We start from the raw sequence: 27,704 nt of genomic DNA on the forward strand, positions 1-27,704 counted from the left end.
TTTATGCCAAGTACAAAACCTTTTATAGATTTTTAAAAATCACATCTAAATGTTACAAAGGCCAAAATTACACTGAAATAATGCTTACAAATATGAGGAGGACAAAGAAAATCATTTTTACTATCTGAAATTAATAATTAGTTTGTCTACGGTATTAAAGCATGATTCCACAGGTTCCCTAATTTTTCTTATTTTCTGAGTGATTAATCTTTGGCACAAACATGGGATGGCTTAAAACTCTGATTCTCATCTGATTTGTCAACTCCTGATAAATTTATCAGTAGCTGTCCTATGATTATATGACAATCTATCATTTGGGATGGGGTAAAAAATTAACCCCAAATATTAATTGTCAACAAAAAACAGTTTTGTTTCAAAATGAGGCTTCATTATCTTCATATTAGCTTTACCTTTTTGATGACAATTACATATTAACAAATAATTTTAGTTTTACATGCATATCTGAAAAAGTACTAATCTACACAATAAAAACTGAAAGACATAAACAATATGTATTTTCACCTGTTCTATATTACAAAGCAGTGGAAAAACTGTTTACTGAAATAATCCTGGAAGATAATATCCTTTCTTCCTTCTATTAAACTTTCATATTCAGGTTGGATCAATGCAAGTACCCCTCATGCATGACCTTTTAAGTTATGTACAGTTTTCTATCAACAAGGGGCATAACTCTTTCCTATGTTTTCCCGCTGTTGTGTTGACTGACTCGAATCTCTTGCTGAGATGAATTACCACAGCTAGCTGCTTAAGTTTGTGCATTGTCTGCAAACAGTCTGACCTCTCCATGTTTTAAGGTCACAAATCTGCCTTTGTGCTTCGGTTTCATTTCCTCTATCTTTTCTTTGGGCTCAAGGTAGTACTAAAATAGAGATAAAAGGATAGAGTATTACATAAAAATAAACTTAGATACTTTCTTGTTGTATTGAACTCAAGACAAACTGAGGAATCATACACATCTACAATTTTATATCTTGTTCTTAATGCAATGAGAAGCTGCACCAGCATGCCAGATTCAAGACCAATGTTTAATTCTACTGAACTGAAGCTGATCTAAAATGTTTTTCTTTTCCTGGTAGCCTTATCAGCTAGATAACCAACATTGGATTTTTTTTGAAGTTTCAAGAATCTTAATCATAAATGGTCTATTGGTATTCATTATGAAGGTTTGTACCTTTGAAGTTCCAACTGTTGGTTTTTTTCCCCCATTTCTAGCAAGGTTTGTACCTTTGAAGTTCCAACTGTTGGTTTTTTTTCCCCCATTTCTAGCAAGGTTTGTACCTTTGAAGTTCCAACTGTTGGTTTTTTTCCCCCATTTCTAGCAAGGTTTGTACCTTTGAAGTTCCAACTGTTGGTTTTTTTTCACCCATTTCTAGCAAGGTTTGTACCTTGAAGTTCCAACTGTTGGTTTTTTTCACCCATTTCTAGCAAGGTTAGTACCTTTGAAGTTCCAACTGTTGGTTTTTTTCACCCATTTCTAGCAAGGTTTGTACCTTTGAAGTTCCAACTGTTGGTTTTTTCCCCCCATTTCTAGCAAGGTTTGTACCTTTGAAGTTCCAACTGTTGGTTTTTTTCTCCCATTTCTAGCAAGGTTTGTACCTTTGAAGTTCCAACTGTTGGTTTTTTTCCCCCATTTCTAGCAAGGTTTGTACCTTTGAAGTTCCAACTGCTGGTTTTTTTCCCCCATTTCTAGCAAGGTTTGTACCTTTGAGGTTCCAACTGTTGGTTTTTTTCCCCCATTTCTAGCAAGGTTTGTACCTTTGAGGTTCCAACTGTTGGTTTTTTTCCCCCATTTCTAGCAAGGTTTGTACCTTTGAGGTTCCAACTGTTGGTTTTTTTCCCCCATTTCTAGCAAGGTTTGTACCTTTGAGGTTCCAACTGTTGGTTTTTTTTCCCCCATTTCTAGCAAGGTTTGTACCTTTGAAGTTCCAACTGTTGGTTTTTTTTCCCCCATTTCTAGCAAGGTTTGTACCTTTGAAGTTCCAACTGTTGGTTTTTTTCCCCCATTTCTAGCAAGGTTTGTACCTTTGAAGTTCCAACTGTTGGTTTTTTTCCCCCATTTCTAGCAAGGTTTGTACCTTTGAGGTTCCAACTGTTGGTTTTTTTCCCCCATTTCTAGCAAGGTTTGTACCTTTGAAGTTCCAACTGTTGGTTTTTTTCCCCCATTTCTAGCAAGGTTTGTACCTTTGAAGTTCCAACTGTTGGTTTTTTTCTAGCAAGGTTCCTGTATATGCTATTAACCTCAAAGAATTTTCAACAGACATCAAGTCAGTTTAATTAAAGATGGAATAAAAGACTGCTACTAAATGGAATATTCGCAGTTTAAATTTACACCATATATATCAGAAGCAATATATGTCACATGGCCTCTGAGCTAACATTTTTCTTGGAAGATGATATGATAAGGCAATGCATTTTAAGTCACTGTGACCTATTTGGCAAGTAATATCCATTTAGACAAGTTTTCTGGACTGCACATACACCAGTATCAAGGAAACTGAGCAGATATTTAATGTACTCAATGGTCACAGTGAACTACTTTCTATGTAAGGTTATTAGTACCCTCCAAGAAAAATAGGCCATCAATTTTGATGATGGCCGTATCAGAGAGAGTGAGCTAAATTTTAAAAAACTTAATGCTGATGCCTACATCAATAGCAACAGTTGGCAACAAATTCATGTCATACCTAAAGCAAAATTCATTTTTGTCCTACATGTTTGCAGTAGTAAAAAGGATTCCTCATTGAATCTACTTTATAGAAATTGAGTATTTTGATTTTTACATCTGATAAAATTAAGACCTCATGCATGGCATAAAAGAGCATGTGAGAATTTGAATCTGACTAGTAGGTTTAATGTTGTAAGTGACAGGTTTAATCACTATATTGATATATTTATTGAATACATCAATGGATCAACATGGAACTGACTTCAAAAGAGGTCCTGGTTATCTTAAGCATGTTTATATTAGTCCAAAGCACTGTGCTTAGCCTGTCATCTAACATAAAAAGAAAAAGGCTGAGGAAAATTGCATGTATATTTCAGTCTCTTTGTACTGTGAGTTGTATGGGATATCAATTTCATTATAATTTATATTAAATTTTGGTCTTGGCAAATGTGTTACCTCGTTGGTTTGATGAAATGTTCCCCAATGAATTCCAACAGAATATTTAGCCTTGATATCATTGTGAATATCAACAGCCTCCTCTGGGTTCACATGCTGATACTGCATCATCCATCTGCAGTTTAAAACATTAAATCTTAAATATTTGTCACAGAACAATGAATCTGCCCCTCATATGCACAAATAAATAAGCACAACAAACATAGGCCAAGCATTGATGCACAAGACCTGGTCTAACTGTGCTTAAATTGGAAATCTAAAAGTATTAATTTGAAGATAAAAAAAATTGATTCCATGATAACTTGGCAATGCACTGTGGATGACAAATGCTAGTGAGTGTCACGAGTGACATTCTTCAGTGACACTGCACACATATTTGCCAATTGCATTTACCATTGGTTCTAAAGCTGTAAAAGGAATAATTTGCAACATTTACTGTTGTTGTAACATTGACTACATGCTGTCACAAGTTGTTGAGCAAGTTCAGCTTTAATGATAAATGTTATTTTTTTAGATAAACAATATATCTTTGTCTAAGGGATTTGTCATCATGTCTACTCCTTTGCAGAGTTATTCATCAATTGATTGCATCAACTACAAAAGTCCAGAAATTCTTAAGATCATATTTACAACATTAATGTTACATGTACATGCTTAATAAAGGCATAACCTTACATGTACATGCTTAATAAAGGCATAACCTTACATGTACATGCTTAATAAAGGCATAACCAAAGTTTATCAATAATTTGGAACATCATGGATGAATTCAATTCTGCTCATCATTATAACCATCTGAAATTTCCTGAAAAAGAAGGTTTTTATTGAATTATGTAATACAGAGTTGTAATTGCTGGTCATGAAATGATTAAAAGTCTTTAGTATGGACTAATGGACAGTCAGCAAATATTTAATATTTATTTGTTTCCAGTGAAAAGGGTGACACTATTTAAAAAATGTCTTTGAGTTTAAGGTATTTTCTTCAATGTCACCTGTGACATACATTACCTTTTATGACATTTACTGGGTCAACAGCACACACTGCAAAAATCTGAAGTGATGCACTAACAGTAAATGTCATAATATCTACATGTGACAATTACTGGCATCTCTGCATTCTATGTCACCAATAAATGCTACTTTTGACATATCAAGTGACATTAATAGGCACTAAAAAGGCATAATTTTTTTCAAAAATGCTGTGAAAAAAATGCATCCAACTGCAAAACAACACTAACTAGCTTTGCACACTGGTTTTGTCTTGTAAGAATTATATAACGGGGAAATAAAAGATAAAACAGTGGATTCACAGTACATTTAAAGGTATGGAAACATTAACAGTCTCTCTCTCTTGATAGATACAATGTATTGTAAGTACACATGCAGAAACGTGCACTACTAGTAACACTTAACTTTTATTACCTCAAAGAATTAAGACAATCATATCTCATGTAAGACATATGTAAAACAAACAAAAACCTAAGATTTCACATGCATAGTAATCCATTTCTTGGTGGACTGACACTTTGTCATCAAAAAATAAATTTGAAAAAAACAACCTTGGTTCATAGGCTCCAATAGGGATTGCAGCACAGGAGAAAGGGCCATAACGTTCTCCAATGTATTGGAACAGTGGCTTATGGTATCCCGTGTCCCCAGCAAAGAAGAAACTATGCTCTGGACCCTTGATTACCCAGCTACACCAAAGTGCCTAAAAAAAGAAGAAAGTCTAAACTTTAAGAATAAATGAATATGATAAAAAATCATGCAGTCTTAGAATATGCTGAATATATGGACATTGAGAATGATGATACCTAGGTATATTAGCACATCAAGAAGCACACCAAACACATGAACATAATTATACATAGTGATTCATCACTGCAACATTTTTCATACAATCCATTTAAGTAAACAAATTTTGAAAAAAAGCTGTTATCACTATTAAGTTGTAATAAATCCCAGGGAATATAAAAAATGCATTTTAAGGTAAATACATGAAATATACTATTTCTTTTAAGCATCACCACCCCACAATACACTCTCATGACAGTACAATATCTGATAATGCCTTTGAGTCAAAATATTGCAGTCAGCTCTTCCTACCTATTGTTTTAAGGAATAAAAATATAAAAATCTGGTTAGTGATGCATACTCCCATCAGTTATGGGCATTATAATTAGTGTCTACACAGACAAGAGTCCATGGAAAGGTGGGATGCTCTACTGTCTGTAAAGAAATTTTACAAGAATTCAGGACAATTTCTTCTCTTTAACTACTGAGTATTGAAATATCTAGTATTCTTCAGTGGTAACAAAATTTTCAAAATAAATACTATGGTGCTCATATCTGATGTATAATTGGCACAGCATTTATTTAGGATCAACAGACATAATATGAAGTCTACTGGTGGAAAACCCATAATGTGACTTTCTATTTTGAAAGAGTAATTATAACAATATTTTCGAGATGTATCTGATGGTGGCCAAACTGGACATGAGATTGGCACCGTTTCCACTTAGGACCAACATCATAAGAATTCTTCTGGTCAAAATGCCATGGTGATACATGTATTATTTCCCATTCAGGTTTAGAAAAAATAATAACATTTTCAAGATGGCCAATGTTGCAGCCATATTTGAAACCAACCGATGTCATTGTCCTTTAGAACCAAATATACATCATAAGATGTCTTCTGGTGAATACCACATGATGATACGGCGGCAATCCATTCAGTAGCGACAACAAGATTTTCAAGTTTGCTGCTGTGGCAGTCATAATGGACATCAGATTGACACCATTATGATTTAGGACCAACTACAAATCATAAGTCTTCTGCTAAAACCCCACATGAATATGACTTTCCATTTATGATGAGTAGTGATTACAAGATTTTCAAGACTGTTTTACTGGCCACATTAGACAACAGATTGGTACCATTTTCACTTAGGACCAACTAGACATCAGAAGAAGTACTTTGGTGAAAACCCCATCTTGATATGACTGTCCATTATGGTGAATAGTGATTAAATGTTTTTCAAGATGGCCAAGTGACACCATTTCAAGAACATCATTTTGCACAAATTTTAACTGGTAACTAAACTCGGTGATATTGGTTTTGCATCCAAATTCGCCCCTTTATAATAATTCATATCTGGTGAAACCTATCCTTACTGCTCTTCACATTGATAATATTGCAGAGTCAACATCATCTATTTTTGCTTGTTTTAGCCCTTTAAATACTCAGAGTGTAGAAGGAAGTCCTTTCTGTACTCAGAGTGTAGAAGGATGCCCATTATGTACTCAGAGTGTAGAAGGAAGCCCTTTATGAACTCAGAGTATAGAAGGAAGCCCTTTATGTACTCATAGTGTAGAAGGAAGCCCTTTATGTTCTCAGAGTGTAGAAGGAAGCCCTTTATGTACTCAAAGTGTAGAAGGACATTTTTGGCATCCATAGTCTAGGCTTCCTGCCAGCTTCAATATTCTGCTCATGTCAGCAAACTTGGCAATCCAAGTAAAACTTAATTCTTAATACACTGAACACAAGGATACTATTTCTTTTTACTGACATTGTTCCTGATATTAAACTCACTTATGGTCCCAGTAATAACCATTGCAGATTATGTTCAAAGCAGGTCTGAAAAAGGATAGGGCCACACAATGTAACAACTGCCAAAGACAGGTTAATTCTAGGTGCATGGGAATCAATAACAAGATTCCCTCAAATGGGTTGATGCTCTACTGACCAAATGGAATTTCCATGAATTTAAAATAGACCATTTCTTTGTTTTAACCACTGAGTGTTGAAAGTAGCTCTGATATTCTTCACCAATTACTTTTGTTTTCAATTACCAGTAGCTACTATGGTGGCCATATCTGACACTGTTGCCACATTTCCATTAATGACCAAGCAGACTTCATTATCAGTCTTAAAAAGTCACATTAATATGACCATCCAGTCATAGGGAGTTACAGAGTGACAATAAGATTTTCAAGATCACTGTCATGGCAGCAATACCAATTTCATGTAGGATCAGGTGGGTCTCATAAAAAGTCTATTGTTAAAAACCTCATGTTGATGTAGCCATCCATATGGGAGGAGTAGAGATAGCAATATTTACAAGATGACCCCATGGTGACCATAATGAGGGCAACTTTATATCATTTCCATTTACCACCAACTACAGATATTATAAGAAGTCTTTCAGTGAAAACTCCATGCTGATATAAGCAACCATTCAAGGAGTATTGGTAACAAGATGTTCAAGATTGCCATTGTCATGGATAAATCTAGTGACCTAGTGGTTAGAGTCCTGTGTGGTTTCCAGAAGGAGAAACTGGAGTAGGTGTAAGTAAATTCTGCCTTGGGAAACTGGTCCATTGCAGAGTTCAAGGTATAAAAAAACAGATGAGCTGATAACATAGTTTTGGCTCTCAGCAGCTCTATTAGGATCAGGATCTTGTCTACCCTGCCCCTTAGGACACAGACTAATCCTCTGTTCATGAGGAAATTCAATCCCATGAATCTGGAATCTGAGATAGAACCATCACCAATTTCTCAAGGTTGGGTAAAAGGCCCAGTCTGGTACCCATGAAGCAACCAAAAGCCAAAGCTTGCCTGAGGGACTGTAATTGATCACTGTGGATCACACAGTCAGTCAAAATACTAGAGGATAGGGAACCCCTATGACCTAAGGTGGATGGCAACTACTCCCATGTCTCTGGCAGACAATCTGGGTGTGGAAGGGTGGAAGGTAGACCAAACAGCAGAACACAAATTTGGAGCATCTCTCTCTCCAGGGAAATACAAGTAGTGTGTCCTGTTAGGAGGAAAGATTGAGATGTGGAAGTCCACATCCTGAAGGTCAATGGAGACTGCCCAGTTACCAGACCGTATGGCATTCCTGACAGGCAGTGGTCTACATCTTAAAAGGCTCCTCCTTTGAAAATTATTTTTGGGTGGAAAGGTCAATATTAACAAGGTACTTCCAATTCAAGTTAGGAACAATGAAAATCGGGGAGTGGAAAGCCAGCAACTGGTCATTGAACATTCTGTAGAATGGAGTACACCTCTTTTTTTAACTGTACCAGATTCAACTGGTGAAACTACATTGGGGTCCTTACAAGAGGAAGTTTCTGGAAATGAAGCAGGTATCCTCCTTATATCATTGAGTGGACCCAATTATTGGCCGTCATGCTTGGTCAAGCCACTGAGAAAATTTGGCACCTACTGGAAATAATGGAAGAGACATGCCACAAAAGTGGAGTACATCCCTAGGGCACACACCCCCCATCTATGAAAAAGGGAAAAGGGCCACATACTTCCTCCCCTCGGTCTTTTTGGTGACAATAATATGATGTGATTGCCAAGGTGGTCAGAACTAGGGTTGCTTTTTGGACTATCGCTGCATGGATCTGAAAACTTAGCTTACTAGCCAGTCTCGACAGGACAGGAGCACATTTTAGGGACAGGTGTTCATGTTTTGTACAGTAAGACCTTGGAAGTGTCAAAGCAGTATACCTGCATGGGTGGAGAAACTCCATTGATAGGACTATGGAAAAGGCATGTTTAGATGTCTTGGCCACTGCTGAAGGATACAGGTCAACAACTGGCATGTGAGGCTACGGTCATCAGTGCCCTAACCTCCAATATCATGATTACAGGTGGCCACATACATGTATATCAGAGGAAATGCCTTCTTGCAATGACCCAGCATCTAGAGTTGGAGGCTTAAGGAGCCAGGCTGTAGTATGGACATTACAGCTAGAAAGAGATGCCAGAGGTCTCAATACAGATAGGGGTCAGACAACCCTCTATGCTGTCTAGCGAACACCTGGCCTTTATGAAACCTTTGAGATAGCTTCTTATCTGGGCTAAATGGGGGGAACAAAAGATCTGTATGGGAGAGTTTCTCAAAATTGTCCTCTGAGCCCAAAGATTTTAGGTACAAATCTGGCAAAGGAGATGGTAAACCTGAATACCCACCCTGTTGCAAGACAAATATCTTCCTCCACAACCACCTGGGATGACATTTGACAGATAGAAGGGGCATGGATGTAAGTGGAGGGGTCCACTCATCCCATAACTGTGTTGACTGTGATTTATCAGACATCTTTGATCCATAGTAAAACCCTTCTTCAGATCATAACGAGTGGTCACTGCACTTCCCCTGCTGTATGGCTTACTCCAGTCACCAAAAATAGGCTTACTCAGATAGCCCTGCTCCTGTCTCATTAGAGGCTGTAACTCTGTTTCTACTCTTCAAGAGTGGAGAGGGTGTTGCTCCTCCCTCACAGATGGGAGGGGGATGACTCACTCTCTGACCACTTCTTTCCTCCTTTAGAAGGGACACCATGGGCTTTTAAAAAAATTTGGAAAAATTATCTAATCTTGCTCTAGTACCCAAATGCCTCAATCAGGGATAACTTGTTCCCTTCCATGGGTCTTAATTTTCTCTGAAAAGACTGATCGAATCCTGTTCGGTGCCCCAAGGAACTTAGTCATGGATACCTTACTAAATCCCATGGGATGACCACTATTGGCCTTATGAGTCTCCATAGAGACTAATCTAGTCCTCCTGGACCAACTTCCTTGTGAGCAAAATGAACAACCATCTGTCCTTGCACAACTAGTACATGCCAGGCAGGTGGGATGCAAATCCCAGAGGGCTTTCTTAAGACAGCACTCTGCCTCTTAGACACTGCTGTAAAGAAAGACTCTGAAAATGAGAATAAATATTGTATAATACAAATTATGTAGATGAATTTGAGTGGAAACTTGATTGAATGCAAGTTAATCACCTGTCCAGTGAGTCTCTATTCCTTATGAATCAAAACAACAACAACTTAAGTTTTAATCTAAAGCTGTTAGTAATATGTAATTATCTGAGTACTGGCAAAAACTAGCATGGTAAAATAACTGGAATTAAAAAAGAATGCTATCATTTAAATGACCATTTAAAGCTAAAAACACAATATATACATATGGTGTGAGACCTTCCATGAGTAGAACTATGAAAATAATGAATATATAATGTAAACTTTTGGAAATTTGAATCTCAATAATATGAAGGCAATGGAGGCCATAAATCAGTATGGTAGTGATAGTGAGACTAATACCAACCGAAATGATCATGAAAACAACGAAATCAAATAGCTTAACTGGAAAAAGACAACAAAAGATTAGCCTAACTGTGTGTGTTTGTGTGTGTGTGTGTGGTGTAACCTAATGAAAAGGTTAAGAAAAACCATAACCAAATATGGAAAGAACTCTCAGGAGAGCCTAATTCCATGCTATAAACAACAATTGAATGGAGGGTAAATACACATCAAAAATATGATACACATAAGAAAAGTGCCAATTCATGGTAACAGATGTGAAACAAAAGCAGTTTTTTTTTAAAAAACAGTACATTTTCCAGCCATAAAGACAGCAACTATAGGAAAAAGATTATAGGGCATGCACCACCTAATAGAGCAGACTTCTTGAATATTTCCAAGAAATCACCCTTTGGAAGGGTGAATTCTCATAAAGATGAGGGTAATTTCCAACCTATAATGGCTGGCTATGCAACATCCGCAGGTACTAGAATTGCTGATAGGACATATTTGGAGTTGTTATTCTGTTCTTTATCATTTCAACCTAAAATAATGAACATTTATGATGAAAAAAATAAACATGAATGACAGCTTTGAAATGTTGACTATAAAATTCAGTGTATCAGCATCCTAAATTATATAGTGTATTACCATCCTAAAACAGTCTTTATAAAACTCCAATCTTGTTCCAATAATTGTGTGCAAATTATATTCACGTTCACAAGCATTTTTACTTAGTAAAATAGAAAATGTACAAAACTATTCAGTTTGTATTGTTGTACCAATCAAATTTCATGGCTACTTAATGCAGAGTCACTCCAGATATTCGGATTGTGTAAAAATACATTTTTGCATACAGCTTTCAAGAGATATTATATCCCAACTGGGCATTTAATCAAGTCTCAAACAAAAAGTATACTAACTTTATTTTCATCGAAAGGTCCTCGCATACACCAATGCTGACAAGGGGTACTAATGAACTGGAATTTCTTTCCATTCACATCCAGTGTTTTATCATGCCACCACTTTAATTCTTCAACCTTTCCACATCCACTGTTTGTAAACCATGTCTTCAAGTCCATTGGTACAAACCATGTTAGCTTATTCCCATATTTGTAATTCAACTGCTTCACAGTGTAATAACACAAATGGTCAAAATGGTCATGGCTTATGATGACAGCATCAATATCAGGCAGGTCTTTCACAGTACAGGGGGCTTTACGGTAGCGTTTGGTTCCCACTGGAAAGTTGGGATGAATAGGGTTACATCTGTCTGCAAAGATGGGATCAGTAAGGATCGTCAGTCCATCAAAGCGGACTAGAACTGTGGCATGTCCAATCCACATTACCTGGACCCCATCTGTGATGGTTTTGTGTAACTTGTCATAGTTGGCAGGGTTTTTATTTGGTGTTAACAATGGCAATTCTTTGTCCAAATCCTTAAAAAGTAATACAAACAGAAATTTATTGTCAATATTGTTATCATGAACACTACTGTTAATAATCAAAGTTAATCAAACCAGCATTTGTTAATTTCCTAACTTAACTAACATGCATATGTTAATTTTCCAATTTAATTAGTATGCAAGTGTTCATTTCCTGATTGATGTAACATGCATCTGGTCCATTCTTTTTTTTAACTAACATGCATGTAGCTATTTCCAGACTTAAGTGCATGTAACATGCATGTGGTCATTTCCTGATTTAACTTACATGTGGTCATTTCCTGATTTAACTAACATGCATGTAGCTATTTCCAGACTTAAGTACATGTAACATGCATGTGGTCATTTCCTGATTTAACCAACACGAACGTAGCTATTTCCTGACTTATGTACATGTAACATTTACAAATTGTCAAGGAATGGCTGTAATTTATGTGCAATTTTGATGCACAAGTGATTAAATACACAAGGAATATTCAAATTTAGTGACCTCATCAAAATACACCCATTAACATGCATGTGGTCATTTCCTGACTTAAGCAAATGCAACATTCATGTGGTCATTTCTTGATTTAACTAACATGCAAGTGGTCATTTCTGACTTAAGTACATGTAACATGCTTGTGGTCATTTCTTGATTTAACTAACATGCATGTGGTCATTTCCTGATTTATCTAACATGCATGTGGTCATTTCTGACTTAAGTACATGTAAAATGCATGTGGTCATTTCCTGATTTAAGTAACATATATGTGGTCATTTCCTGATTTAACTAACATTCATATGGAAATTTCCTGATTTGACTAACATGCATGTGGTCATTTCCTGACGTAACTAACATGCATGTGGTCATTTCCTGATTTAACTAACATGCATGTGGTCATTTCTTGATTTAGCTAACATGCATGCGGTCATTTCCTGATTTAACTAACATGCATGTGGTCATTTCCTGATTTAACATGCATGTGGACATCCCTTGATTTAACTAACATGCATGTAGAAATTTCTTGATTTAACTAACATGCTTGTGGTCATTTCCTGATTTAACTAACATGCATGTGGTCATTTCTTGATTTAACTAATATGCATGTGGTTAACTGACTTAAGTACATGTTACTGTTGTTATTGTGGGGTTTAACGCCATTTTGCAGCACACGATAGGCTATACATGGCGACCAGTATTAATGGTGGAGGAAGAACCCGAGAAAACCCCGGAAAGAACCACCAACCCACGAGAAGCTACTGACAAGCTTTCTCACATACCCACATTGGCTCAATCTTAGACTCGAACCGCCGCAGACAGAGGTAAGATGGCAGTGATCCGTAACAACTTAAGTACATGTAACATGCATATAATCATTTCCTGAGTTATCCACCATTCATGCGGTCATTTCATATACAGTCATGTGATTTCCTGAGTCAACTAATACGCATGTGGTCATTTCCTGATTTAACTAACATGCATGTGGTCATTTCTTGGTTTTACTAACATGCATGTGGTCATTTCTGACTTAAGTACATGTAACATTCATGTGGTTATTTCCTGATTTAACTAACATGAATGTGGTCATTTCTGACTTAAGTACATGTAACATGCATGTGGTCATTTCCTGATTTAAGTAACACATATGTGTTCATTTCCTGATTTAACTAACATGCGTATGGAAATTTCCTGATGTAACATACATGCATGTGGTCATTTCTTACTTAAGTACATGTAACATGCATATAATCATTTCCTGATTTAACATGCATGTGGCCATTTCCTGATTTAACTAGTATGCATGTGGTCATTTCTGACTTAAGTACATGTAACATGCATGTGGTCATTTCTTCATTTAACTAACATGCATGTAGTCATTTCTGACTTAAGTACATGTAACATGCATGTGGTCACTTCTTGATTTACTAACATGCATGTGGTCATTTCTGACTTAAGTACATGTAACATGCATATAATAATTTCCTGATTTAACATGCATGTGGTCATTTCTTGATTTAGTGAGCATGCATTTGGTCATTTGTGACTATGTACATGTAACATGCATATAATCATTTGCTGATTTAACATGCATGTGGTCATTTCTTGATTTAACTAACATGCATGTGGTCATTTCTGACTCAAGTACATGTAACATGCATATAATTATTTCCCGAGTTAACTAACATGTATGTGGTCATTTCGTGTACATGCATGTGGTGATTTCCAGAGTTAACTAACACGCATGTGGTCATTTCCTGATTTAACTAACATGCATGTGGTCATTTTCTGATGTAACTAACATGCACGTGGTCATTTCCTGATGTAATTAACATGCATGTAGTGATTTCCTGATTTAACTAACATGCATGTGGTCATTTCCTGATTTGACTAACATGCATGTGGTCATTTTCTGATGTAACTAACACGCATGTGGTCATTTCCTGATTTAACTAACACACATGAATAATTTTCTTTGTGACTATTAGGAACAAGCTGATGGGGTTCACTGATTCATGGTATTAGTGTTCCAGCTACAGATTAGCATGACACATGGCCCCAAATCTGCATGCCCAGTCCTTACTCATGATCATCAATTTGTAACCTAACTGCCCCTTATTTAATTTGCTAGATTTCCATCCCATCTTTATTCGAGTTCTATGCCTCATCTGCATTGGCTGGTTGCCTCTGTACCATGTTACATACAGCACACAATCTGGAATAAGCTTTCAGTCTGTACCCCAAGTACCGGTACAGGCTAAAACCCAGAATAAAAAATACTTTGCAAACAAGAAGTGGCTTTACTTATCAAAACTGAAATTGAAAGAATGTACTGTTTTAGGTTAGATAAGAACTCAAGTAATACATGTTACATGTTTTGAACCATAACTTATTCACAGCATATAGAAACTAGTCGATGAGATTGGCAATCAAATGGTTGAATGCAAAGGTTATTCGATCGCGACAAATCTCTGAAGCCAACTGAAGTCAGGTAATATAATGGACTAGGTTTGTTGGAAAGTCTCAACATATTAAAAATACTCGAATATCAAAGCAGTTTCAATTTAATTATAAGCATCTGCTTTTTATACTTTTTAAATGTTACATTTTTATAGCTGGATGCCTCGTCTCCTGTACAATGACACAATAAAGGATTATACAGTAATTGCACTTTATCCTTTGATAACTGCATTGCCTCCTGTACCTTTCAAATTCTGGCTGGAATACTGTCATGAGGAATAAAAGTCAGTTTTTATTAATTACCCTCATTAAACTTCAAAATGATGTAACTTATAAAATCATTTCCACTTTGTTTTTACCCTTCAAACCCCTGACGTAGAGAACCCAGTGTCAGGAAGATGAGGAGAAAATCTACTTGATACCCAAGTACATAAACTCTGATTTGATACTTACTTTGGTAATGTCCTACTTTATAACCCCTTGGATCCCTCCTGGTCCCTACAGAGGTCACATTAAAAACCTGAAACCTTACTGCTAAATTTTATTTTGAAGTAACATGCCAGATTTAATGGTCAAAGGTAAAATTTGCCACAAAATATATTTAAATACATCCAACTGCTCATGGGGTTTATAGAATATAAAACAGCAGTATAATTAGTTTCACATAGTGACTGAGTGCCAACCTCATGTTGTGTTTCAGAAAAGTTAGGCAAAATGAACAAATTTAGCATGAACTCATTAGTGCCACATTTCATTCAGCACAATGCATGAGATCATGTTTCCATGAATATAAGAAATAAAAAAAATTTTAAATTCAAAGCACTGGCATAACGTGGGGCAATAAAGGGCTATCTAATTATGTCATTTATTTGAGTCTATCTCAAAATGGGGCATTTTTGTATCTGTTGTAAACTATGTCTCATGTTTCTAGTGATGATTATACATGAATTTATTTCTGAAAAAAAATATATATATAAAGCGGAGTCTTGATAGTTTGATAGTACTGTACTGACACAGGTACGCAAGTACCAGAGATGGGGTGGGGGTGGAATATGATATCTCTTGCATTTTGGTTTAATCATGTCCAGTTAAGTGTCTAAATATAATGTATATGGTTTAAGTGAATGGAAATTTACTGCAAACAAGCAAAGAATTATGCAATCAAAGTGTCAATATGGTGTCTATTGGCCAAGATCTATTCACTCAGCTGAGGCCTTATGACTAATGGTCAAAAATTTTCATGAATAGCTGATGGACTCCAAGTCTTAAAAGGATTCATTCAAATTTCTGCTTTTGATTTAGAATGATTAAATTGAGGGTAACATTCTGTTTATCTGTTTTATCACTTCCACATTTTTTAAACTGGCAGGCCAAATCCAGGGACAGCAGTGTCAGCTGTCACAGAGGGAATCTGTTTTCAGAACTGGAAATGTAGGAGGAGGTAATATGATGGGACAGATAGTCGATTACAATATTCCCGATGCCTTTTTTAAAATCTTGCGAATAAAAACAGTTCTCCCACTTGAAGAACAACACATATCTTATTTGTCTGATCCTCCCCAATAAATTTCAGCCTCTAAGTGAGGGCATAAAAATGATCCTGGGACTTATGTAACCTGTACATATGCATCCAGTTTCATTTTAAGTAAGTGTGCATGTGTATATTTTTTATAGTATGGGGATCTCAATTTATTCAAAGTTACAAACCAAAGACTAATGCCCTGTGGGTAAGTGCATACCCTGGTGTCAATGCATTATGCATACCCTGGTGTCAATGCATTATGCATAACTGAATTCATCTTTTCACATCCAATATACGCATATATAGATATCGGGTGGGTTTTTCAATAGTTTCCCAATTCCGACTCAGATGTGAAGTCTAAATCATGGGGCCAATATCACTTGGACAGTTGATATCAGAATTTATCTTTTCATGCACAGTAAGTGCATAACCTGAGACAAACATCCAGTTTTTTAATTAGTTCATTTTTCTTTTTGCTGTTCACATCGATGTGTGAATCAATGGCCACAGTGGGTTAGAAGAACTACTATCGTTATATAAAATTATTACCTAGGTAATCACATATTCTGAAGTCACACACTTGGTTCTGACTAGTATACTAAACAATAAAAATGGAATTATAATGTATTTTGTCTCATTTCTCATTTTTTAATAAAAAAAACTACACTAAGGTGTGATACAAGCTCCTTTTTGAAGCAAACTCTCAAACAAAAAAAGTGGTACATTTATACCAGTGCAAGTCTACGTCTTGTCATATTAGAGATGCAATAAAAAAAACTGTTCCAAAATTATTCACTGTTCTTTTCATATCACTACCAAATTATATTTTGGTAATTATTATGCAAAATGTAGTAATTCAATTTACTTTAAACTGTAATTAGCAGTTTATTATTTGAAAATACATACCGTAAGTGATGCACATGAATTTTCATTTTGTGTCAAAATCATTTTGTAAGATGAATCAATTAGCAATAACCCAGAGTGGCAGAGTGGTCTAAAGCTCTCTCCGATACGGATTACTGCCATCTCACCTCTGTCTGCATGGGTTCGAGTCTCGGAATTGGCCAATGTAGGGATTTGAGAAAGCTTGCCAGTAGCTTCTCGTGGGTCGGTGGTTCTTTCCTGGGTGTTCCTGTGTTCTTCCTCCACCATTAATACTGGCTGCCATGTATAGCCTATTGTGTGCTGACAAATGGTGTTAAACCCGACAATAACAACAAATCAGCAATAACAAAATGACGCTTCAGTTATTAACATCAATGTTAGGAAAAGGATTAAACAAAATGGTCTTTCACTAACTTTATGCTGTCACCCTCTCCCTTCTCCATCCAATGATATGAGATCACTGCACTTTGTGCTTTAGAGACCAGATATATTTTATGATTATTATGGTGTATATGCATGTTTTGCTGACAAAGGGGTCTGGAAATTTGTGAGACTCATATCAAGAGAAGAGACAGAAGGAACTCTCGGATAAGCGAGTGAGAGCTTGGGAAAGCAAAAAGGTTAGCCTCAATTACAATCTGTTCATTGATGTAAGTTTGTAATTACTGTCTAATTTATTCATTTTACATCATGCTTTAATTTTTCCTCGAGTTCAGAAACAATCATGTGTGTTATATGATTCATGTACTGTAAGAAGGTCATATGAATGAGTTCAGATTCAGCTTTTATGTATATAATAGAAACTATGTCATGTAAGATGCCATGCATTTCTACTAATGCAAATTCAGTGAATTCGTAAGTTATCTGGCTTAAATATTTTGTATGATTTATAATGTGCACTGAATTATCTATGTCCGGAAATTGCTAATTAGCAAAGTAACATAGGACAATTAGTGAAGTCTACTAGTTCATGTGTAATTAAGTTGTGAATTCTCTTCAACTGAGAACTGAGTAATGTGTGCTGACTGGCCAAGTTCAACTGGTAACTTTATAGCCATAGCGAGGCAGTAACACAATATGTTCTTAGTTAAGAATGCGAGTAAGATGTTAAGATGTCAGTTTATGATAATAAGGTCGTGTATTAGACGGTGAACTGACTAGTTTTATTGAATTTTGATAGACAATATTTGACACAGACGAGAAGAATATTGGTTGCAGAGTGGGAAGAGCACAGACTGCAAACAAAGGCGTTCATGACCTGAAGAGAGAGAGGCAGAGAAAGAAAGAAATACAACACTGATTTGGAAAAGACCGAAAGCACTAGGTGATGCAGTCATGCCAACAATCTGAGTTTGATCAGTCACTTTAATATGTGATGAAATTCATTCGATCAGTATAACAGAATGGCTAACTGAATTTCATATAATTTTGTAACTCTATTTCTGAGAGAAAGTGAATTATTTACAGGTCATGTTCGATTTTATTTTGTTTACATAACTGACTAAATTATGTTTTACATACAGGAGCTCCTGTTGTTCTGTTTTATATCTCTGCTCAGAATTCTGTTATTCCATATATTAATTTGATATTTTATGTAATTAATTACTCGATCCAAGCAACAACACAGTGGTTCATTATCTCCTACTTAACCATAACCAAAACCCATACAGAGGGGGGAAGATCACACATCACCACTGCCTCCTGACAAAGTTTGCTTCCAATAGTCATAGAGCCAATGCAAACTTTTAGATACGAATCAACAAAGCAAACACATCATATTGGTACAATCACACACGATGAATTTAATATATACAACATTATTAATACTATAATCTATATATTTATAATCCATCTAAATAATTAAGAAACAAAATGAAAATATCTCTGATGCATATGCTTGCTTTTACATTGCATATTTTCCCAAGTTTTCTCGATAATTCAATAATCATACATGTATTTATTAAACCTGATGAAAAAACATATATTTTCACCTCTTCATTTTTAGGTATATTGCTGTTATCCTTTTCTAGATACCATGCCCATAACTTCGCAATACCAGGACGTTCCCATGGATTCCACAAACTTTTCCATTGACTGACACCTTTATGAGCTTTGAATTTTTCTGGTACGGGGTTAGCATCTTCTGCATCTTTGAGTTTCAAGTCACTGTAGAAAAAATGATATATAGTATTTGATTTACAAGAATCAGGGATTTATTAAAGGGTCCTTGGGGTGTCAAAAATAGGCACATACCCCAACCCCAATATAAATTTAAAAATATTTCAAAATCAAGTAAAAGTCCTCAATTTTGCAGTTTTCTCCTGAAATTATTATTCCTAACTGATAATTAATTTTCCCCATGCATAGAAGAAACAAAAATGTTAGAATACAGTAAATTCTTGATACAATTACATCCGTTATAATTTAATATTCGTAATCACACATTAAGCTGGTGTTATGACTTAATCATATCTATTTGTCTTAAAATAAGCAAGGAGAAAAAGTGAAAACCAACAAAATGTGTAAACTTGAAAATATTACTTTTCCCTAAAATAAAGAGTCAAAAAGTAAAAATAACTTAATTTCTGAATGATGGTCAGGAATGTAATGATGAATAAACAGTACAGAAGAATCAAGATGATACAATCCCAAAATGTCTTTAAATGAATTCACAGTAATCCCATGACAGCTATATATCCAAAGATTCTTTAAATGCATTGACAGTAATTCTTTACAGCTTTTATTCCAATTAACCTGAATATTTTCAAGCACAATAATTACAACAAATGATTTAATTAATAAATGAATTAATCCTCTCAATATAACTGAATAACTTCCAAGACTGGTAGTACTAATAAGAATGCCCAAATTCCATGAAACAATTCTCTTATACAGATAACTTTTACACAATGACTAAAACAGTGACAGTTCAATGACTCAATTTCATTGTATATCGAACAGGTAAACAGGGTCACAATGGTTATACTAGCTAATCAAGAATTACAATAGGTCCACATAGCCTTGACAAAAACCCCATTACCTTCATTCACAGGACTTGAAGTTTACTTGGAAAACTCAACCTTAAAATCCATTCAATAAGAAAACCAGTATTATAATATTAACTAAATAACTCTGACAAACTATAATTATGTATGATAATAAAAATAATAAAGAGATGTATAACAGTGTAGTCAAACATTCAATATTAAGACTCTGACTACATGTAGATAAATCAATAACTCTTTGTCAGCTACTGTTCGCAGTCAAGAGTACAGAGAGTGGTACATTTGGAACTAACTGTTTATTCTGGTGTGAGTGGGGGCCTCAGGGATTTTCTTTACAAAAATCAGGTCCCATTACTGACAAATGGTTATCAGTGACCATGACTTTGACATGCTAAACAAAAGGTTTCCTCCTTGCCCAAATGGCAATCTATTTGCTAATGTTGTTGATATAAAATGGAGAAGACATTGTGACCTTAACTTCTAACCTGTCTACCAGTGATGAGTGTCTAAAGATCACTCTGCCTTAAAAATCAAATGAATCAGCAGCTGACCCAAAAAAATCAGTCAGTAGTCTGCTTTCTGCTGAAATTTCTTGTTCTTTGTATATATAATGAAAACAAGTGTTTCAATATTTCTCTACCTTTGTCACTTCATCTATATTTGAAGGCATATTAGCATTATTTCTCCAGTGCTCATATGCTTTGTGACTAAGTTGCTTAACTTTTGTTCTGCAGTTTCTTGAGATAACATTTTCAGCCAGCGATATATCAGATGGCAGATGTTATAAAATATGTTTGTTAGACTTAAGTGTTATTATTAGTTTTTCTTTTGTAAGATAATTTTCAAATTGCTTTCCTCAAAACATGTATACAACTTGCATTATACATTCACTAAAATGGCCGATACGACATTTTCTGAACTGTCAAGATCTTGACCTTTCTTTCTATATTTGCATTAGAGTCACGTGTTGGCAAATTTCACCACTTGCGACTATGATACTACCCTGGTACCCTACTGTACAGCATTTTGTACCATCTGTACTGAATAACCAGCTAGACAGGTGTACCCTATCGTACATCATTTTGTATCATCTGTACTGAATAACCAGTTAGACTGGTGTACCCTATTGTACATCATTTTGTACCATCTGTACTGAATAACCAGCTAGACCAGTGTACCCTACTGTACATCATTTTGTATCATCTTTACTGAATAACCAGCTAGACTAGTGTACCCTATTATGCATCATTTTGTATCATCGGTACTGAATAACCAGCTAGACCGATGTGCATTCTGACTGTTTTGGCACTCAGTACACTTCTTCACTGGATGCATGGAAGAACACATGTCTATTTCCACTCTGAAAATTTTCATTTATACTTCATCAAGTGCACAGTCACAGCAATTACTCAATTAACACAATGAAATGATTAAATAACAATGAAAAAGAACGCCATCCTATGTTTCATTACATACATCTGAAACAAAACTACTCAGTAATTCCTAACAGCTAATGGAAGAAATCTGACTGATTCAACAGACCTGTTATGACTGGGATCTTGGTGATCCATTGGCAAATATACTGATCTTAGATTAGCATAATGGTGAAAACTCCTGAAATTGATTTGTGCATCTATACGAACCAGTTCAGCCCAGTACTTGAAGTGCTTAGTACATTATATATACTAATCATTATAATATATACCTACCTACCCTAATTATATATACTAATCATTATAATATATATACCTACTTACCCTAATTATATATACTAATCATTATAATATATATACCTACTTACCCTAATTATATATACTAATCATTATAATATATATACCTACTTACCCTAATTATATATACTAATCATTATAATATATACCTACCCACCCTAATTATATATACTAATCGTTATAATATATACCTACCCACCCTAATTATATATACTAATCATTATAATATATACCTACCCACCCTAATTTTAAAACCAGCGCAGTAGGACGCACACATATTTTTTTGGGGCCTCACATGACTTATAATAGTTGAGTGACATGAGGAGACTGGTGGATAAAGTTATGAGTGCGATCAGAGGAAAATTAGAGGCAGACAACACTCTGAAATCTAGATGTAACATCTTTACTGAACATATCTGCACCTTATTAAGACTATGTTTGGACACCACATACTTTATCTATAATGGGCAGTTTTCCTGACAGAAACAGGGAGCAGCAATGGGGTCCCCAGTCTCACCAATAATTGCCAATTTATGCAGTTTTTAAGAAAAAGACCTTGGAATCAGCCAAGAATCCACCATCTGTGTGGTTCAGATCTGTGGATGAGACTTTGGTGAACTATATGAGTAGCATGTGCAGGAGTTCTCCAATCATTCCAACTCCATTGACTTGCATATTCAATTCACTTTTGAACAAACAGAAATAGGCAAACTGCCATTATTCAACATGTGTATACACATAAATGATGATGGATCAGCCAAAGTCACTGTGTATAGAATACCAACCCACACTGACCAGTTCCTTAACTGTGTACAGAAAACCAACCCACACTGATCAGTTCCTTAACTGTGCATAGAAAACCAACCACACTGACCAGTTCCTTAACTTTTTTCCAGTTATCATCTAGAACATAAGAGGTCAGTAGTGAGGCAGTGAGGTCTTGCACCAAGCTAACTCACTAGTTACTGAAGAGATAGATCAAAGTGAAGAAGTAGAGCACATGAAAGCTGTACTATGAGTAAATGGTTATCCTGATGAATTTTCAACAACCAAAGCCAAAAAAAACAAACAAAAAACAAATAAAAGCAGCTGTGGCCCAGAATAAAACCAACACGAGTTTGTCACACATCTGAAGTCCTAACAAGAGTATTCAGACAATATGTGATTCATGTATATCATAGAATTCTAACAACTTACACAAAACAGAAAATTGAAAAAAATGGGTCATGGTTTATCACATCAAATGTAGTATTTGTGAGAATGAGTATATTGGTGAAACAGGCAGAGTATTAGAAACAAGGATTAAGGAACACATCAAAAGAGATTCAGTCATCTGTAATACATCGCAATATGGGACAATCCATAGTTCCCAACGTCAACACATCTGAGGACAACACTTACAAAAGGAAGGTGGAGAAGGCAGTTGAAATACAATAGCTGAGGCCAACACTAGGGGGACAAGAGGCCTGAATTACCACCCATCTTACAACAGTCTCCTTGTATCACGTGATAATTACAAGTCATGTTTTCAATAGTAACTGCTGATGATGGCAGTATGATACTGCCAAAAGTTTCAAACTCTAATATTTATGTTCTGAGTACGAGAAAAGTATGATAATTATATGGTATTAAGGTAAAGATCCACAGGGAAGGTATTATACAGGTATACTGGAGAAGGCTATAAGATCCACATGGAATTATTATACAGATATAAAGGAGAAGGCCATAAGATCCATGGGGAATTATTATACAGGTATAAAGGAGAAGGCCATAAGATCCATGTGGAATTATTATACAGGTATACTGGAGAAGGCTGTAAGGTCCATGGGGAATTATTATACAGATATAAAGGAGAAGGCCATAAGATCCATGTGGAATTATTATACAGGTATACTGGAGAAGGCCATAAGATCCACATGGAAATATTATACAGGTAAAAGGAGAAGGCCATAAGATCCATGGGGAATTATTATACAGGTATAAAGGAGAAGGCTATAAGATCCATGTGGAATTATTATACAGGTATAAAGGAGAAGGCCATAAGATCCATGGTGAATTATTATACAGGTATAAAGGAGAAGGCCATAAGATCCATGGGGAATTATTATACAGGTATAAAGGAGAAGGCCATAAGATCCATGTGGAATTATTATACAAGTATAAAGGAGAAAGCCATAAGATCCATGTGGAATTATTATACAGGTTTACTGGAGAAGGCTGTAAGGTCCATGGGGAATTATTATACAGGTATAAAGGAGAAGGCTGTAAGGTCCATGGGGAATTATTATACAGGTATACTGGAGAAGGCCATAAGATCCACGGGGAATTATTATACAGGTATAAAGGAGAAGACCATAAGATCCATGGGGAATTATTATACAGGTATAAAGGAGAAGGCCATAAGATCCACCGGGAATTATTATACAGATATAAAGGAGAAGACCATAAGATCCATGGGGAATTATTATACAGGTATACTGGAGAAGACTATATGATCCACGGGGAATTATTATACAGGTATACTGGAGAAGACAATATGATCCACGGGGAATTATTATACAGGTATACTGGAGAAGGCTATAAGATCCATGGGGAATTATTATACAGGTATAAAGGAGAAGGCCATAAGATCCATGGTGAATTATTATAGCTATCACGGTACCAATTGTTTTTCCATATACCTCAATGCTAATGTTTTGTGAAATAAATATACTTTCTGTCCTACTTGGGCATGCATGTCACACACTGTCATATAGAACAATGCTAGATTGTCAATTTGACAATGACATAACCAGGTACTCCATTGCATTTAAGAGAGATAACTCTACTGGAACTAGACAGGGGTAAGAGTTATCTAGTCACAACAAGCACATTTTCAGCCATGTGTACCATATTTTAAAAAAATCATAAAAAATACAAAATATGATCTAGATAGAAATTAACACAAACTCACATGTTGCCAAGAGGCTCAACTTATTTTTAAGCCAAACAGAAAGTACAACTCTTACATAATGCACCAATCACAGCTAGTGTTGTTCTTTAATTCTGAATACAATGTTCCATACACCTTAAGCTCCGCCCACCTCGACTTGCGCAATTGGTATCGTTATACCTATACAGGTATAAAGGAGAAGGCCATAAGATCCATGCGGAAATATTATACAGGTATAACGGAGAAGGCCATAAGATCCATGGGGAAATATTATACAGGTATACTGGAGAAGACAATATGATCCACGGGGAATTATCATACAGGTATACTGGAGAAGGCTATATGATCCACGGGGAATTATTATACAGGTATAAAGGAGAAGACTATATGATCCACGGGGAATTATTATACAGGTATACTGGAGAAGACAATATGATCCACGGGGAATTATTATACAGGTATACTGGAGAAGGCTATATGATCCATGTGGAATTATTATACAGGTATACTGGAGAAGACTATATGATCCACGGGGAATTATTATACAGGTATACTGGAGAAGACAATATGATCCACGGGGAATTATTATACAGGTATACTGAAGAAGGCTATAAGATCCATGGGGAATTATTATACAGGTATAAAGGAGAAGGCCATAAGATCCATGGGGAATTATTATACAGGTATAAAGGAGAAGGCCATAAGATCCATGGGGAAATATTATACAGGTATACTGGAGAAGGCTATATGATCCATGTGGAATTATTATACAGGTATGCTGGAGAAGACTATATGATCCACGGGGAATTATTATACAGGTATACTGGAGAAGACAATATGATCCACGGGGAATTATTATACAGGTATACTGGAGAAGGCTATAAGATCCATGGGGAATTATTATACAGGTATAAAGGAGAAGGCCATAAGATCCATGGTGAATTATTATACAGGTATAAAGGAGAAGGCCATAAGATCCATGGGGAAATATTATACAGGTATAATGGAGAAGGCCATAAGATCCATGGGGAAATATTATACAGGTATAACGGAGAAGGCCATAAGATCCATGGGAAATTATTATACAGGTTTAAAGGAGAAGGCCATAAGATCCATGGGGAATTATTATACAGGTATAAAGGAGAAGGCCATAAGATCCATGGTGAATTATTATACAGGTATACTGGAGAAGGCTGTAAGGTCCATGGGGAATTATTATACAGGTATAAAGGAGAAGGCCATAAGATCCACGGGGAATTATTATACAGGTAGTTATACTGGAGAAGACTATATAATTCATGTGGAATTATTATACAGGTATACTGGAGAAGGCTATAATTTCTTGAATAAGATCATTATGCATGATGAAACTTGGATACATTATTTTGAGTAAGAAACAAAGCAGTGTAAAGTGCTCAAGTTCACCATCATATATAAGCATGTCTTCCCAAATATGGTATTCAACACACAAGCAATAATTTTTAACCACATCATAACAGAAAACTAGTGAATGGACAGTACTATACCACAGTAATCAGGTATAATTTATGTGAGGCTATTGGCAAAAGTGTCCTGACTTATTTGAGCGGTGCCTTCTTTCTATACTAGGACAAGGTGTCCTCCCATCCCAACCCCAGATTTAGCTCATGTGATTTCTAGCATTTTCCAAATCTCAAAGATTCATTACAGGAAAAACATTATGAAAATAAAGAAATATTCTGTGAGGTCTTAAGCTTTTAACTATACACTGTATTACTACAATTATCAGGTTGTTTTTTTCTTAGATAACATTTTCAAATTGCTTTCCTCAAAACACGTATACAACTTACATTATGCATTAATTTTATGTGTGTTTCTTTTGCATCCGCAAATTGCATTCTGAAGTTAACTGTGTATTTTATGTGTACCTAACTGACCTTATCACTGGACCAATCAATTTAAATGTTGAGACAATTGATAATATTGCATTGATTCAATAAAGAAAGAAATGTCCAAAGATCTGAGCCATGTGCTGGATCCAAAGTAAAACATTCCAGCAGTGCTGAATCACTGCTTTAAGTTCCAGGCAGTGTTAATGTTACAAAACAAAAGTACAGATGTCAGAGTAGATGCTTGCAGGACACTGAGAGATGGGGATGAAATCACCAAAACGTTTCTGTCATAGTACAAGAATAATTAAAAAGGACCTTCACTGAATCACTGGGGATGTATATGGTGAAGTTTCCTCTCAGAGATTCCTTAATTGGTTGAATTTGTTAGCTTGTCAAAGCGCTCGTTAATTTGGCTATCCGCTCATATTTCACTGATAAGTAACAAACTACATGTAAAATTAAAATTTAATATTGAAAGACACTAGGAAATTTCCAAATGAAACCAAAAGTGAAAGTAGAAAATGAATTATTGATAAATTTACAATCTGCACAGCTTCTAAGTAGAAATCAAGTTCTGCTGCATTGAACAGATATTTCTCATATATAAAAATCACTTCAATAAATATTGCACCCACTCCCCACCCCACCCCCAATAATCATTTACATCAGATTTTAGTGTAGTTTCGTTTTTTTCGTTTTTTGGGGTTATTTTTAAATTACTTTTCATAGGTCCATCCTATTATTTTATATTTTGATACTGATTCGTGCGTCATTTTTCAGTTGGTTATAAAACCCAATCACAAACCTAACCCCAACCTCCCACCCCTCGTTATAAACGACTTGCAAGAAAATTGCATGAAGTGGCATCACCAATGCTTAAAACCCCGTAAATTTTATGACTGGAATCTTTCCCTGACTATAATTATTTGTCTACATCGTGCATGGCTAAAATCAATACGTCGTTGCTTGTATTAATGTAGAAATCATACCGCAAAGACTCCTCAAGTAGATAGTCATTCGTTCCACCGGCTGAAGCCATGAGCCCTATTACGAGATACTGTGGTACTGGTTGTCGATTGACTTGCACTGCCACTGTGTAGCAACAACGTGCAAATCCGGAACCGGAAGTCCAC

The 27,704-nt window shown here is 35.6% G+C and overlaps 1 protein-coding gene across 1 annotated transcript; it reads right to left on the reverse strand.

The window, feature by feature from the left end:
- On the reverse strand, positions 1–27,704 carry LOC149772432 (N-acyl-phosphatidylethanolamine-hydrolyzing phospholipase D-like). The gene is made up of 6 exons (XM_089947827.1): positions 27,561–27,704; positions 19,025–19,199; positions 11,164–11,679; positions 4,702–4,853; positions 3,143–3,257; positions 1–880 (listed from the first exon to the last, which is right to left on the reverse strand). The coding sequence occupies exons 1-6, from the start codon at positions 27,608–27,610 to the stop codon at positions 767–769; spliced, it is 1,122 nt and encodes a 373-aa protein (XP_089803953.1). The 5' UTR covers positions 27,611–27,704; the 3' UTR covers positions 1–766.

This window comes from Sinohyriopsis cumingii, unplaced genomic scaffold (genome assembly GCF_028554795.1).
Source record: "Sinohyriopsis cumingii isolate HCF-2022 unplaced genomic scaffold, ASM2855479v2 utg001505l, whole genome shotgun sequence".
Taxonomy (NCBI): domain Eukaryota; kingdom Metazoa; phylum Mollusca; class Bivalvia; order Unionida; family Unionidae; genus Sinohyriopsis; species Sinohyriopsis cumingii.